The 18,315-nt window shown below is 26.6% G+C and overlaps 2 protein-coding genes across 2 annotated transcripts; both read right to left on the bottom strand.

The window, feature by feature from the left end:
* On the bottom strand, nucleotides 5,466-5,936 carry LOC109333882. Its single transcript, XM_019569465.1, has one exon. The coding sequence runs from the start codon at nucleotides 5,934-5,936 to the stop codon at nucleotides 5,466-5,468; it is 471 nt and encodes a 156-aa protein (XP_019425010.1).
* LOC109333881 lies at nucleotides 16,584-17,087 on the bottom strand. The gene has a single exon (XM_019569464.1). It carries the CDS (start codon nucleotides 17,085-17,087, stop codon nucleotides 16,584-16,586), a length of 504 nt encoding a protein of 167 aa, XP_019425009.1.

Raw genomic sequence — 18,315 nt, 5'->3', positions numbered from 1 at the left:
TGCAATATATTGCATTGGTCACAATGTATGCAATTGAGTAAAGAGTATGTGAATATTTGACATTTAAAACATCCAGACTACACGTTACAAACAATATGAAAGCGGATTGACAGACACGGTAGTACCTGTCAACACGCTAGAAAATAAAATTAAGTGAAGATATCAAGACTCTATTCTTGATGAACACAATTGTATATGCATCATTTCTTTAAGATTGAACAATTACCTCAAACGAATATATATTCAAGTGAAAATTACAATATATAATACAACTTAATATGTAGAATACACATTACAAACAATAGGAAAGCGGGTTGACAGGCACGGTACTTAATATGTAGAATACACATTACAGACATGGCGTTATAATTTTTTATAAAAATTTAAAAATGAATTGTGATATTAATAAAAAATGCATTGGTAGTTTAATATATTTAGTGGATGTAACTTCCTCTAACATTATTTTAAATTTTTTATTGTATGAAAAAATATTATAATAATTATTAATTATAAGGGCAAAATATGTAACTGAAAATTATGCCATGTAGGTAGCTATAATATATTTTGGCTTTATATATAGTATAGAAGTATAAATATAGATATATCTATCTATACTATATATAAAGCCAAAATTTGAAATAACTTCCCTCATGGTTTAATTTTCATTTCCTATATTGCCCTTAATATTATTTAATTTTTACAAAAAAACTATATAATCCTAAGCAACTACTACCAATATATTAATTAACCACATATCTCACCTTAAATTAAACATTATCATAAACAAAAAATATAATATATAAAAATTGAATATGTAGTATCACACAATATTCGTCGGCAGACACGAAGTGCCTGGACACACTATATATGTAAAGGGAAAATATGGTGTAACTACAATGATATAATTTTATTATTTTGTCATTAACAATTTTTAATTTCTACAAAAAATCATATAATTATATATAAACACTACCAATATATTAATCACTCTCTTACAATGACATAATTATTATATTCTAAATTTATCATTTGTAAGTAATAACCATAATCATTACATAATTTTTATATTTAAAATTTATCTTTTATAACATCTCTCATTAATAACTACTATAAACTTACATACGTACTTTCATTTATATTAATATATAATTAATTTTTCACACATTCTTTTATTTATATTTATGCTCTCTATTGAATTCATATATTACATTTCTTATGAAGATAATACATTTTATATCCAAAAAATAAGAATATTGGTCGATTGACACGGAGTGTCGGTGGATAGTAGTAATATTAAGAAATTAATATGTATGTATTGATATTGGAAATACTTTTTTACATTATCATCATATTATTTAAAGAGGAGGTCTCTATTTACTCGAGATTAAGTTTTTTAAGACCATCAATTTTAGGAAAATACAATAGTTTCAATTTAGTGAAAAATCTAAATCATTAAATGTCCATAAAATTGATGATTAAAATAAGAAACAAGTTTTAAAAAACTTACTTAAATGGATTCACACTCTTATTTAAATTTTAGCTCCAAGTAATTTTTAAACAACTAAATAATATAATAATATGGTTGCATAAATGTTGTGAATTGGAGTGGAATATGATGGCAATGGTAAAAGTGCTTGATGAGGGACTCTTCTTTATGACTAGTGGTCATGCCACCGCTCTTTTTTGTTTTTGTTTAGAAAATGCAAAAAACCAAATTACTTTGGAAGATATTTCCTTGTAATGTCCTTTTATTTTTCAAAAAAGTTCTTTCATAAACGTATTTTATTACATTACCAACAAAAAACATTACCAAAAAAAGCTTATTCTTTAACTTAAATAATGTTAAAAGATAATAATATATTAATATTAATAAATATAAATATAATAGATATATGTTAATGAGTATAATAACTCTACACTATTAGCTCTAAGTAATTATTATATTATTTATTATTTACTCATATTATTTATATTAAGAAGAGTTTAGGTTGATTGAATATTAATGACATATATACTTTTATGTTTTATTTATATGATATATAAAGTCAAAATATCTTATAATTCTTATATATTGCAATTTTCTATTGCATATTTTACCATTCTAATTAACTATTACTATAACGATTTCTCGCACGATAACATAAATATTAACGAGAATTATAGGAAATTACATATATCAAATATATCAAACTATCAACATAATTAGTATAAGTTTTATTAATATTATGATTCATTTTTATATTTTTATATTATATGAATTATAATATCATGTATATTCAATATGAACAAAATATGATATAATTATCTGAATATATAAAAAATAAGAACATGAATCAACAATTATAATGTATCTATCAACACACAATTATAATGACATAATTTTCACTTCGTGTTTTGTCCTTAACATTATTCAATTTTTACAGAAAATCATCTAACCCTAAATAGTCACTACTAACTCATTAATTAACTACATTTCTCACCTTAAAGTGAATATTATAAAAAAAATACAAAAATATATAATATAAAGTACACATAACACAAAAAATACATTATAATTCTAAAAACTGAAATATATAAAATTAAATACGTAGTATAATATAATATTGATCGACAGACAAGAAGTGTACACACTAGTATTTTTTCTTTGGTTTGGTTTCCCACATGAATCCTCGCACTGGATGCAATCCTGTTCGAGCCGGGAACATTCACAGGTACGTGGGACTAACTCTCCAACGGGCATTTTTTCCATCCACAAGACTCGAACCTGAGTTATTACTTAAGGAGACTCAAACATGTACCACTTGAACCAACTCTCGTTGGTAACGTACACACTAGTACTATATAAAAGGAAAACATGGTGTAACTACCCGTAGTTTAATTTTTGTTTTCCTATTTTGCCCTTAACATTTTAATTTCTGAAAAAACCATATAACCATATGTAATCACCACCAATATAAAGTACACTCAATAAAAATACAATATAAAGTACATTCAATAAAAAAAATATTCTGACTCACAAAATAGAACACACATAACTGAAATACTTCTCACCAGAAAGTAAAATTGTGGATTGACAGTCACGAAGTGTTTGTCGGCACAGTAGTGATGATAAAAACAGAACAAAATAACTTATATACTAACAATATATGCCAAAATAAAATATCTTAACACACTTCATCTGAATAGTAGCATACCACACGTAGATTATTACAATCATTGAATTTTTTAATTATTAAATTAAAATAATGTATTTTTGACTAAATTATCTCTAACAACTCATATTCATCTTCATCAAACTATATTTAAAAAACTAAGGAGAAAAGGTTGATATAACCCTTGGGCTCATTTTTTGTCCAACATCAGTTATATGACCTTTTGGAGTCACCAATATGTTATTTGTGGTTAAAAATGTAGGAAATTCTATTTTAAGCCCAAGTTGAAATATAGCGGTCTTTAAATTGGAGATATAAGCTCGAGAGTTGATTATAGATCAAGGAAAATATTAACACCTCGTTCGCCCGTAATAAAATGAACCCTAGCTAATTGCAAGAATTAAATACCATCGATTTATTGTATTAAAAATAAAATTAATTTGTTAGGACAAATATTTATCTTTTATAATTACTAGTGTGTTGAAAATCACTTCATATATAAAGATCTGCATTCTTATTTTATGATGTTAAATATTTTTATTAAGTAATCAATTTTTATATATTTGATTTTAGAGTTTCATATTAATATCTAATTAGGGTGAGATAAGTAATTATTACGTTAATGGTAGTACCTATGATTATATGTTTTGTTTGTATAAATTAAAAAAAGTGAACAAAATATGAAATTATTTTATCGCAGTAGTTACAACATGAGTTGCCTTCATATAGTACTAGCGTGTCGACAGTCATCTCGTGTCTACTGACCCGCATTTAAACCTTAACATTATTAAATCCAATGACTATCTAAACCGTGTGCATTATGCGAACGAGACAATTAACATTGGGCATATAATTGTATGTATCACTCATTTATGTATAGATAATAATGCGGCTAAAAGGCATGAAGCATGATCCATCAACTTATTTTATTTTATTAACTTGGTCATATAAGTTTTTCTCAACTTATTCCTTCAACTTCATTTATGCTCTTATTACAGTACTTTCGTCATCCAATTATGCGACACATCCATAATGTCCATCAGATAACATTAAAAAAAAATATTTAATATATTTTTTTGTAATTAATATCATGATTTGTTTATTTTAGAATATAAAACATTATATTGTACTTTTAATTTTTCAGCTATTATTATTTTTGTTGTTTTTATTTTTTTTTAAATATGTGAAGATAGTAGGCCTTACATAATTAGGTGTTTACAGCTAGCATATAACTATGGCAATATTTGCGATTAGGAGGTGATGGTGGATATATAGAGGTGGTAGTAATGGCGATGATGGTGGGAGTATGAAGGTGGTAGCAATGATGATATTATGACGAAATGGTGGTGGTAATGGTAGTGATAATAATGATAATGGAAATATCTTATCCTTTTGGAGAAATGTAGACTTTCCTATTAGCTTTCCATTTTGAAATTAAAAAAAAACAAATTGGATATACTCAAATATTATCTGGATTTATAGATAAACTCCTTCAAATTGCAGCTTGCACTTTGAATTTTACCGTGCATGAATTTAAACAAAAAATTGATTTGAGTTAATTGAGTACAATAATATCAACAGTTATTCGTATACGATAATATAGATTTGTGTGCTTTAAGCAAAATTACTTTAGGTGCATCATAATCCTAATTTAACCCAATATGTGAAACAATTAAGAATTTAAAATAGGAAAGTTTGGATAAATTAATGGGCGATGGATTCAAACTTGTAATAAAAACATATTTTCCCCTTAATCAATACTTTAAGTATAAATGAATACAAAGTCCACCCGGCTCTATTTGACCCATTAAATTGGAGTGGTAATTTTGAAATTAGAATTGTTGGAATCATAAATTCTAATTTTGAATTGTACAAAACAATTATAGCATAAAATTATAATTCTAAATTTAATTCTCTAAAATTCACTAATTTGGTTAATTTATTAAGAAAAAAATAAGTTGACATTGAAGATAAAAAAATATTTCCTTATTTTGTTAATTACACTTTTTTTCCTTATTAATATCCTTTATGTGAACTTTTTAAAAGGAAATTAGCAAAAGTAGGAAATTAGTAAGTTACACACTATTCCAATGACCACCTTTTTTGTTACTCAACACTAGTGACTATATAATCCTGCAATAGATAACATATTAAAATTTAATATTGTTGATTGAAATATGAACACTTTTGAAACAAAACAATACTTCCTTATCTCTTTATTTTATTCAATAAAATTTTGACACTTAATACAAATCACTACTCAAGCTTTTTAGTATGTGTCACGATTTTATTAGATTGAGACAAAGTTACAGATTACACATCTGCGCAACGAGATGGACTCACATTGAAGTTATGAACTAAAGATTGTCTAGCTACATTCCCAGCTGCGAATTTGAGTTGGTCTTGAATGCGATTCACTTTTGTAATGCTGACCCATTGAGATACTATCTTCAATTTAACTCCTTCCACGTTAGATATACTATTACTGCTGATGATAGCTGATACAGTTGACTCGAACTTCAAGTAATTACCATCAATTTTATAAGTGCAAGAATGATTTAGTTTGAAAGTGCATTTGCCAGTGTTGCCGTCAAAGTGTTGGGTAATTGCACCAACGGGAAGAAGCCCTTTTGGGAGGTTGTTACGGAGAAGGATATCATATGGGTTTAAGTCATATTTGGTTGATGCAGATAGTGATGGAGTTGTGAAATAGGTTAACAACAAGATTATGGAGCATAGGATTGAAATCCAAGAGATAGGTTTTGATTGAAAATTGGCACCCATTGAGCTTATGTTAAGTATGATTAACAAAAATGTGTGTTTTCAATGCTTACCCACAATGCTTATTTATATTTAAAAAGACGTATGCGGATATGTGGATAGAAACCATTTTTAATTAATAAAAAAAAAAAAAAAATATTTTCAAGAACTTAAATAGAAAATTAAATTCTATTTGTATTCAAAATTAAATTTTACTACATTATTATATCATTAAAAAATTATATAGTCAAATTAACTTTAGACTTTTAATAATTATTCACGAATTTTATGTGTTATTAAATAATTAAATAATAATTTTACTACATTATTATATCATTAATAATTTATATAGTCAAATTAACTTGAGGGTGTGTTGGATTATTATTATTGATGGAATACATTTGTATAGTGAAAATAATAATTAGGATAATTTTGTATTAACAATAGAAATGTGACTTTATATTTGTTCATTTTATTCCTTATTCATTCACTGTGTTTTATCCCATAATTTAATCTTATGCTTTCCATTTGTCTTCTTATTATAATAATAACTTGATATGATTATTTTTCAGTTAAAATTTGAAATAATTTTGTTAATAATTGTGTAATGATAACTTGAGGGTGTGTTGGATTATTATTATTGATGGAATAATATTTACATTTGTATAGTCAAAATTAGGGGTGTAAAAATTCAGTTCGGTTCAGTTTTTTTGTGTATTTTAGTGACTGAACTGATAAAAAACATATGGTTCGGTCTACTCAATTAACCGCAAATTTAACTATAAGAACCAAACCGAACCGAACCATTCAACCGAACCGAACCGCTCTTGAATAGTTCGGTTCGGTTCCACGGTTTTTCCATTTACTTTTTATAAAAAATCTTGCATCAATTGAAAATTCAAAATGTATTACAAGAGATGTTGTTTATCCATAAAAGGATAAACATTACTACTATTGTTATAAAAAAATTATAAATCATATATAACAATACAATTCATGATTAGTAACATATATATCAATTAGTAAAATATATAATAGTTACATTTATAACCTTACATTTCATAATTGGTAACATATGTAACAATACATGTATAACAATATATGATACATGTTAGTTTCAAACTTAATATCACATAAGTTGGGAAATATGTTCCAAATCATAAGACACTAGGAAACAATTCAGTAACTAATAACATACATGATATTAACTTAATAACAATTTAGTAACATATATAACACTACAATTCACACAAAAATTGATAATTTAAGCTAGAAAATTGATTGAAGAATTTAAACAATAATAAAACAGTATTCCCTAATCTCTAATATATATTTTTTTAATATGTGGTTCGGTATGGTTCCAACGGTTTCTAAATTTCTAAAACCATAAATAAACCGAACTGAACATAAACGATTCCTTAAAAAAATAACTGAACCGAACCGCAAAATCAAATCGAACCACATTTTGTGGTTTGGTTTGGTTCGGTTCCATCAATTTTGTGGTTTAAATTGGAACCGCTTACACCCCTAGTCAAAATAATAATTAGGATCATTTTGTATTGAACAATAGAAATGTGACTTTATATTTGTTCATTCCATTCCTTATTCATTCACTGTGTTTTATCCCATAATTTAATCTTATGCTTTCCATTTGTCTTCTTATTATAATAATAATTTGATATTATTATCTTTCATTTAAAATTTGAAATAATTTTGTTAATAATTGTGTAATGATACATGATTATTAAGGTAATATTTATTAGCAAAAATTGATTTCATTCATTGCAATTTAAATGTGAATAAATGTACAATAACTCAATTTGATTCTAAGAAAGTTACAAGTGATGATTAATATATGAGTTAAGATTTGGAACAAAGAAAAAAATAAATGGGATCGTTTTGTTTATTTTTGTCACTTAAATTTGTAAATATGTTCACATACATTTTTAACTATGCAAATGCACTGGTAGCATGTGCATTATTTTATTCTATAATTTAATCTTATATTTGTCTTTTGTTGTCTTATAATTGATAATAATTTTAATTGATTAAAGACTTAAATGCTATGATTAATTGATTAATAATAATTGTGCAATGATAGGTCAACATTAATGTCATATTTGTGAGTATAATTCGATTTCATTGATTCTTCTTAACTCCCCGTCCTCATTCTTATCAGTTGCATCTCAAATTGCCGAAAGTCATTGATTTCATTAATGTCATAATTTAATATATATGGAGCTATTAACCATACATGATTGGTTATAAAGCCAGATTTACTATTCTCACAATTTTTATATGAGAATTATTCTCATTGAGTAGCTCCATATATATATAAAATCTTAAATAAAATACACATATAGGAGTTACATTTTAAGGAAAAAATTTATTAAATAAAATACAAATATATTATAACTGTTTTATAACTTACAATTGATTGAGAGAGGAAATATATTTTCATAACTTATAATTGGTTGAGAGAGAAAATATATTTTAAAAATAAACGAATCAATATAAAATTAAGTGACAAATAAAAATATTCTTTAAAGTGCATTTTTTTATTGACGTGTGTTTATTTTGTAGATTTGTTCTTATTTTATAGACCAGTTCTCATTTTCATTTTCATTAATTTTTTTGTTTATTTTTCATAGATTTATTGATTTTGTTGTTATACAAAAAGAAATGACAAACTAATTTATAGCAAACCCTCTTTGGGAATCCAAAATACATGAAATATTTAAATATAGACCATTGAATATACTTGATTTATTTCGTTTTGTTTTGTTTTGTTACATTTGTTATTAACATTGCAGATATAACAATATTAGTTTATATATTTTGATACTTTGTAACAACAATTATGAAATTCATGATTTTTATGATCAAATATTTATTTATATCATATGAGTTCATATTACTATGATAATAATAGTTTATACTCAATATATATTATCATGCCTTACTATATATTTGATCATTTTGTTACATAATTTGTTAATTTATGGATGATTAGTATATTATCATGTGTTACTATGCGACAAAAGTTATGAAGACATTGTGTCCTTACATTAGAAAACATATCCAATGAGAACATCTTTAACAATTTTTATGTTTCTATATATTTCGCTTTATTTTATCAAATTATTACACAATATTATTAATATATATTTAATAGTATTCATACTTATGTGCTTCTAAATATTCGTCAAAATCAATGTCTCATGAGAATGCTCGAGTAATATGTGTATGTTTGACCATATGAATGCACATGTAAGATGAGTGTTCTTAACCATGTGAATACACATGTAACATGTGTATTTCTTATCATTAGAATGTACATCTAACATGTATGTTCTTTATCACATGAATGCACAAGTAACATGTGTGCTCTTAACCATATGAATGCACAAATAACATATTTTTTCTTAACAATATGAATGAATTCACGAATAACATATGTGTTCTTAATTATTAGAATGTACTGGTAACATGTGTGTTATTATTAACCATTAGAATGCAGAGGTAATATGAAACACTTTTGAAACAAAACAATCCTTCCTTATCTCTTTATTTGATTCAATAAAGTTTTGACACTTAATACAAACCACTACTCAAGGTTCTTTAGTAAGTGTCATAATTTTATTAGATTGAGACAAAGTTAAAGATTACATAATTACACAACTAGATGGACTCGCATGGAAGTTATAAATTAAAGATTGTCTAGAAACATTCCCAGCTGTCAATGTTAGACGGTCTATATCGCGAGTCACTTTTGTAAGGCTGACCCATTGAGATCCTATCTTCAATTTAATTCCTACCACGTTAGACATATTATTATTGCTGATGCTAGCTGATATAGTTGACTCGAACTTCAAGTAATTACCATCAATTTTAGAAGTGCAAGGACGCTTTACTTTGACAGTGAATTTGCCACCGATGGTGTCAAAGATTTCGGTAGAAGCGCTTTTGGGAAGAAGCGCTTTTGGGAGGTTGTAATATTCAAGCATATCACTTGGCCATACGTCCTTGTCGGAGACGATGTCATGGTTTGGTTTACGTCCTTTGATAGTGTATTTACCAGTGGAGCTATCAAAGTGTTGGGTAATTGCACCATCGGGAAGAAGCCCTTTTGGGATATCATATGAGTTTAAGTCATATTTGGGTGAGGTAGATAGTGATGGAGTTGTGAAATAGGTTAACAACAAGATTATGGAGCATAGGATCGAAATCCAAGAGAAAGGTTTTGATTGAAAATTGGCACCCATTGAGTTTATGTTAAGTATGATTAACAAAAATGTGTGTTTTCAATGCTTACCCACAATGCTTATTTATATTGAAGAAATGTATGCCGATATGTGGATAGAAACCATTTTTAATTAATCAAAAATAAAAATATATATTTTCAAGAACTTAAATAGAAAATTAAATTCTATTTGTATTCAAAATTAAATTTTACTACATTATTATATCATTAAAAAATTATATAGTCAAATTAACTTTAGACTTTTAATAATTATTCACGAATTTTATGTGTTATTAAATAATTAAATAATAATTTTACTACATTATTATGTTATTAATAATTTATATAGTCAAATTAACTTGAGGGTGTGTTGGATTATTATTATTATTGATGGAATAATCTTTTTTCATCACCTTTCTTTCCTCTCACTCTCTTCCATCTTTTCAATCGTCTACATTTTTGTGGCTGGAGGAAAAAATATAAATATAGTTGACTTTTATTTCTTAAAGTTTTTTATACTAACCCAATCTTCATTAATCCACTAATTCTAATTATTAATTTTATGAAAGCTAAGATTTATGACAAAATCAAATATTTTAACATACTTCATCTGAATAATAATATATATCATTTGTCTAATTTTAATTGTAAGTTAGCATAAGACATGTAGATTAGGACAATCATTGAATTTTGTAATTATTAAATTGAAATAATGTATTTTGACAAAATCATCCCTAACAACTCATATTCACCATCATCACACTTTATTTAATCAACTAAAGAGAAAAAAGTTAATATAACTTGTTGGACACTGATTTTTGATTGAGCACTGGTTACTTAGTTTTTGGAGTCATCATTATGTTTTTTATAATTAAAATGTAGAAAATTCTATTTTAAGCCCAATTTAAAATGTAGTGGTCTTTAAATTAGAGATCTAAGCTCAAGAGTTAATTACAAATGTGAGAAGGTATTCACACTTCATTTATCCATACTAAAACAACACTCTAACTAATTACATCCATTAAATACCATTGAACTATTGTACTAAAAATAAAAATTAATTGTTAAGACAAATGAGTATCAAAACTACCTAGTTTTCTATAAAATATTAGTTAATTTAGTTGATTTGACTTTTATTTCTTTTCCAAAAGATGATTTCACAATTATGTATGTTGGAGAATGAGATAGCAACTCTCATGTTCACAGCACATAATGGCTTAAAGGGATAGGTTTTAGTTAATTACCAATTTCAAGTAAATGAAGTAACAACACTTGTGTCCTACTACAATTCGATTTAAAGAGATAGATTTTTAAATTAATTATCCACTTTAAGTGAGTGAGATTGTAACACTCATGTCTATATTATATCTCAATTTAAATGAATAAGTTTTTTCAATTAATTACCCCTTACCCACTTTAATTAAGTGAGGCATATAAACTAATGTACGCATTACAACTCAAGTTAAAGGGATAATTTTTTTCCCCGTTATTCCTTATTACTTTAAGTATGTGAGGTAGCAGCACTCACGCCTACATCGCACCTCAACTTAAAATTGAGGCAAATAAGTTTTCTATTACTACTTCTCAATCTTTACATTTTTTATTTAATTAAGAGGAAGAATATTTGTTTAATAGTATGCTCATTATTTAAAAATAAAAATAAACATTTATTAATATTTTAAAAGCAAAAATGAATGAATGAATTATTATTTAATTATACAAAAAATAATAATTATTAAAATGAAGTTTTAATAAATAAAAAAGATGAGATGAACAATGAAAGTGCATATATGCATGCATCTCACACCAGAAAGGATGGAGGAGGAACACAAATTTCTCTACATCGGAAAGGAAAAGATGAACAATATAAATTTCTCTTTAGTGTCTTTTTTGTATTTTTATGTTTTTGCCACTATACACAAGTCTCTAATTATAGGAGGATTTTGAACAAGTTGAAAATAAAATGGAATCCCTTCTATCAATTAAAATGTTTCAGATATTATTTTTTAATCAAAATTTAATCTGTAATTAATTCGAATGGGACAATATTGTTTCTGGAATAAAAAAAAATCATTTAGTCATAACAAAATTCTTAAAAAATTTCTAAAGTCATAAATAAAGTTATTATGACACTCATATATGCCTTAAAATAATTATTTAAGCTTAAAATTTGAAAGTATACATATAGATTTTTTAGAGTAGAAAATTCTATAATGACTATATTAAATCCCAAAAACTATTGCATTATCTACAAGTGAATAAAAATGATTATTTGATTTTTATAAAGTCACAAAGAATGACTAGACTGCCTTTTTTACTTTTACATTTATTAAAAGAACGAAAATAAAAGAAAATCACATTTGTGTTTCTTTAAATTGAATCTCTCCATTATTATACAAATTAGTATAAAAAAAGTCAATTAAAACTTTTTTGAAATAACATGTCATCATTATTGGTTCAACTAACTATTGAATAAACATTTTTTTATTTTTATTTTAAAATAAAAACGAAAGTTAGGAAATAGAGTTAATTTTTATTTTAAAAAGTGCAAACACTTAATAGTTTGATAGTTAGTTTGCCAATGAGGGTCACAGCTGTGGGTAATTGCACTAGGGGGAGAAACCCTAGTGCAATTGATTTCTTCGGAGGAGGAGGTGAAGGTTTATCCACGTGTGATCCTTCACCAATTACAGTAGAGTTTTCTGAAAGTGCAAAGTATCAAGGATTGCAATAGCAATGTTTTGCCTGTGTTTTGATGGAGACAAAATATTAGTTAAAGCTTGAAGATGGCTTAACAATCAACATGCCTAAAACTCATTGGTGATATCTAGACTAGGTTATATCAACAGAGTTATATTTCTAAGTAGTCTGGAATGTGTGCCTTAGTCAGTGAGATTGAGTTAGGTAAACCTAGACGCAAGTCTCACAAGCCATTAATATTGTCATATCATATTCATGATGCATATCTTCTAGCTTATTATATGTTCATGCATTAATCACACATGTAATATGTGCATATTAGGCATAATATAATTGATAAAACATGTATAGGAGTCAAACATAACATATAAGTAGTTTGCCTTTTAATCATGTTTTTTATATATGTTGGTTAATCGATTAGTTTGACTGTTTTCTGTTATAATTGTTTTCTATTTTAACTACTTAACTGAATGTAATGGTTTGAAGTGTCAAATATTTTTTGTATAAGTTATGGCAAATTGCAGAAATGTGTAGCATTCCATATTATTGATTAGGAACTGTTAGAGAGCATAATTTTTGTGATTAACTGTGTAATAGGCAGATGAGAGATGCATGTGTGAGAAAGAGAGATTAACATGCTTAATTGATATTGTTCATAGTGTATTGCATGTTGTTTTCATGTGTTTAATCTCATATATTATTTCTTGCATGTTCATGCATTCTTATTAGAGATTTCAAGAAAAAGATTTTGACTTTACTGTTTTGCATTAACTCACATATGCATGATGGCTTGTGTTACTCGAGACTTGGTTAATCTTTGAGTTTTTCATTGTTGTAATTTGAGCATTTTAGTGCTTGGTAAAACTCTATTTTTTATATTGTTTTTTTACTTTGGGTTAGTCTCTTGGTGTTTACCACCATTGAGATCGAGTGAATCTTCACGAAGGCTAGGAGGTCTTGAATTGAGAGCGAGGATCTTGGCTGGGGCTGGATCGCGAGAAAGGTTTTCTCAGGCGATAGGGATAGTCAAACCAAGGTTAGAGGTTCTTGGAATTCAAGAAAGAAGTGTCGTGAGTCTTGTAATTGAATTGGTGTATGTGACAATATAAAATGTTCAATATAGTGAAGAGAAAATCTCCCAAGATCAGAAGGGGAGGCCTGGATGTTGTTTGCAGTGGACCGCAAACGAACCAAGATAAAAATCCATTTGTGCAAGCTGTTCTCTCTCCATCTCTTTTACAATTCTCACTGTTTTAATTCGTGTTTGAAGCTGATATTTTGCATACTGATACATTGCTATATCCTTGTTAATTGTGCATAAAAATATCTGATGTATCTCTACTTGTTTGTTGATAAATAACTGTGCAAGAAGCTGATCTGATCATTCTGTTTCTGTTGTGAGTTAATCGATTAAGCCCAGTGGTTAGTCGATTACCTAGGGTGTTTTCCAGAACTAGGTTTTAGTGTGAGAAGTGGAAATTGATAACCACTACACTTATTCAACCCCCTTCTAGGTGTGTCTAAGCCACTGATACCTACTAATGATAATCTTGGATATTATATTTGAAATATCAGGAAACAAACAGTTCAGAATTGTAGGTATTGTTCATTTGTAATTCTAAATGAAGTCTGCCATAGTACAAGTGAGTTGTGGTTGCAAATCCAAAGGAATATTAAGATAGTCCAACAAAGTCAGGCCTAACTAATTGTCTCTTCAGAAGTTAATTTAACTTATGCCCATCACCAATTACTCACTAAAAAAATAATATAGTACTATTTTCTACCATTTTAATTGCCACCTTAACATTTTTCAAGTTTCATATCTTCACTTTAGGTAATCACCATGTATTAACTACATTTTTCCTCCTTAATGCCTTAAAAAAAGTGTGGTATCTGTAAATGTGAGTTTATAAGGATAATTTTATCATAATACATTGCTTTAATAATTAATAAACTGAATGATTATCTAAATTTGTGTGCATTATGCTAACGCGACAATTAACATTGGGCATATAATTGTATATATCTCTCATTTATGTATAGATAATCATGCGGCTAAAAGGCATGATCCATAACTTAATTTATTTTATTAATTTGGTCATATAATTTTTTCCTCAACCCGGTCTCTCAATTATTTTTTTCAACTTGGTTTCTCAATTATTTTTTTCAACTTGGTTTCTCAATTATTTTTCCCAACTTATTCCTTCAACTTCACTTATACTATTATTATAGTACTTTCGTTAATCAATTATGTTACATCATTCATCATGTCCATGAGGTAAGATTAATTTTTTTTATATATTCTAATTTGTTTTTTTAATTAATATAATTATTTATTTATTTTAGAATAAAAAACAATATATTGCACTTTTAATTTTTCAGTTATAATTCATTTTGTTATTTTTCATATTTTTAAATATGTGAAGATAATAAACTGTACATGATAAGGTGTTCACAACTAGCATGTAACTGTGGCACTGGCTACAATTAGGAGGTGATGGGAGAAGTATATAGATGGTAGCAATGACATGGATGGTGGGAGAATGAAGGTGGTGACAATGATAATATTGTGACAAAATGATGATAATGATGATAGTAATAATAATGATAAGGGAGATGCAGTATCCTTTTAACAAGACATGGACTTTCCTATAAGCCTTACATTTTGAAATAAAAAAACAAATTTGATATCCTCAAATATTATATCGATTTATAGATAATCTCCTTCAAAATGCAGCTTACACTTTAAATTTTTGTGTGCATGAAATTAAACAAAAAATTGATTTGAGTTAATTGAGTACAATAATATCCACAGTTGATATACAATAATATAGATTTGCGTACTTTAAGCAAAAATTACGTTAGGTGCATCATAATCTTAATTTACCCCAATATGTGCAATAATTAAGAAATCAAATAGGAAAGTTTGAATAAATTAATGGGTGATGTATTAGAACTTTTAATAAAACCATATTTTTCCCTTAATCAATACTTTACGGATAATTGAATACCAAGTCCACCAGGTCTCTTTGGCCCATTGATGTTGTTTTGCTCCCTTAATATAATCAAATATACTGCTAGTTGAAGAATTACAATCCTAAGGGTGAAGCAATGTTAGACACACAAATATTTAGTAGTGAAGGCAAAATAATGTGTAAGTACCAATATATAAGGTGTGAGGGCAAAAAAAAATATTTATATTGTGATGGAAAATTGTAATTCAAATATTAATGTGGGAGAAATAAGTTGGGGCATATTACTCTATTTTCAGACACTATGAGAGAGTACAATATTAGAATTATTGATGCAATTTGTAACAATTAAAAAATAATGAATATAGATCAAGTTTATACTATTTGGACTTGTCTCCACAATATGTCATATTTTGTTTGACTTAATTGCATTCATCATTATTTTTTGTTTAAAAACTTGCACACTTATATTTCTTAAGGGATAGTCAGTGTAATGTATATGTATAACTAGGGGTGGTTTGTATATATTTAAAAAATGTCTGAGTGATTTGTTTAATTTCACTTAAACTCAGGGAATCTCAATATAATTCACTCTAAACTTTAATATTGTTGATTGAAATATGAACATTTTTGAAACAAAACAATACTTCCTTATCTCTTTATTTGATTCGATAAAATTTTGACACTTAATACAAAAACTACTCAAGTTTCTTTAGTAAGTGTCATGATTTTATTAGATTGAGACAAAATTAGAGATTACATAATTACACAAATAGATGGATTCCTTTGGAAGTTAAAAATTAAAGATTGTCTAGAAACTTTCCCAGCTGTCAATGTTAGACGGTCTTGAACACGAATCACTTTTGTAAGGCTGACCCATTGAGATAATACCTTCAATTTAATTCCTTCGACGTTAGATATACTATTATCGCTGATGATAACTGATATAGTTGACTCGAACTTCAAGTAATTACCATCAACTTGATAGCTGCAAGGACGCTTTAGTTTGACAGTGAATTTGCCATCGAAGCTGTTAAAGTGTTGGATAATAGCACTTTTGGGAAGAAGCGCTGTTGGGAGGTTGTAATATTCAAGGATAGCAGATGGCTCTATGGCACTTGGGTTTAAGCGATATTCAGGTGGGATAGAATGTTTGGGTCGAGCAGATAGTGATGAAGTTGTGAAGTAGGTTAACAACAATATTATGGAGCATATGATTGAAATCCAAGAGATAGGTTTTGATTGAAAATTGGCACCCATTGAGCTTATGTTAAGTATGATTAACAAAAATGTGTGTTTTCAATGCTTACCCACAATGCTTATTTATATTGAAGAAATGTATGTGGATATTTGAATAGAAATCATTTTTAATTAATAAAAAAAAAAATTGTATATTTTTAAGAATATAAGTAGAAAGCTAAATCCTATATGTATTCAAAATAGAATAAGATAAAATTAGAACGTGATTAAGAGTAGAAAAAAGAAAGATCATATATTACCATTTTGAAATGTTAAAATAATAATTATACTACATTATTATATTATTAAAAATCTATATAGTTAAATCGACTTGCAACTATTAAAAATGTTACTGAATTTTAATTTTATCAAATAATCATCACTTTATATTATTCAATCTAAATGAATGAATTTAATTTCTCTTTACTCTTGGAACATTTTTAATGCTCTATATAGATAAGAATACTATTTGTTCTCCTAATCACTTTTGTTTATATTATTGAATATAGTGTCTATGTGGATAATAACCTTCTAGTTACCTTCTAGGCAAAAATTCACTCAAACTATATTTATTTTGTCATTATAGTGTCTTGAATTAGCATGGAGTCTTACTTTAGGGTTTGTTGTGTTATTATAATTGATGGAATAGTTCTTTTTTGTTTCCCTGCTCTCCTCTCACCCTTTTCCATCTTTTTATCTGCTAGATTTTTGTGGTTGAAGGATAAAATATAAATATATTGACTTTTCTCTATTATAGTTTTTTATACTAACCTAATCTTCATTAACCCACTAATTCTAATTATTATTTTTTGAAAGATAAAATATTTTACTATAAATAATTTGAATCCTTCATAAAAATTATCAAGTTTTAAATATTATGTAAATCAACTTGTTCAATCAATCATATAATGATAAATATTAATTTATACTATTTACGAATTTAAGTGAGTAATATAAATTATATAAGAAAACAATCATATATGATAATAAAAATAAAACAAAATAACTTAATATAACAATAATATATGACAAAATCAAATATCTTAAAATACCTCATCTGTATAATAACATACATCATTTGCCTCATTTTAATTGGCACATTAGCATAAAGCATGAAGATTACGACAATGATTGAATTATTTACTTATTAAATAAAAATAATGTATTTTTTCTAAATTATCTCTATCAACTCATATTCATCTTCGTTTATTTAATGAACTAAGGAGAAAAAAGTTAATACAACTTGTGG

Source organism: Lupinus angustifolius, chromosome LG19 (genome assembly GCF_001865875.1).
Source record: "Lupinus angustifolius cultivar Tanjil chromosome LG19, LupAngTanjil_v1.0, whole genome shotgun sequence".
Lineage (NCBI taxonomy): Eukaryota > Viridiplantae > Streptophyta > Magnoliopsida > Fabales > Fabaceae > Lupinus > Lupinus angustifolius.
The sequence above is the reverse complement of the archived record's forward strand: the minus strand, read 5'-3'. Positions and strand labels throughout refer to the sequence as shown.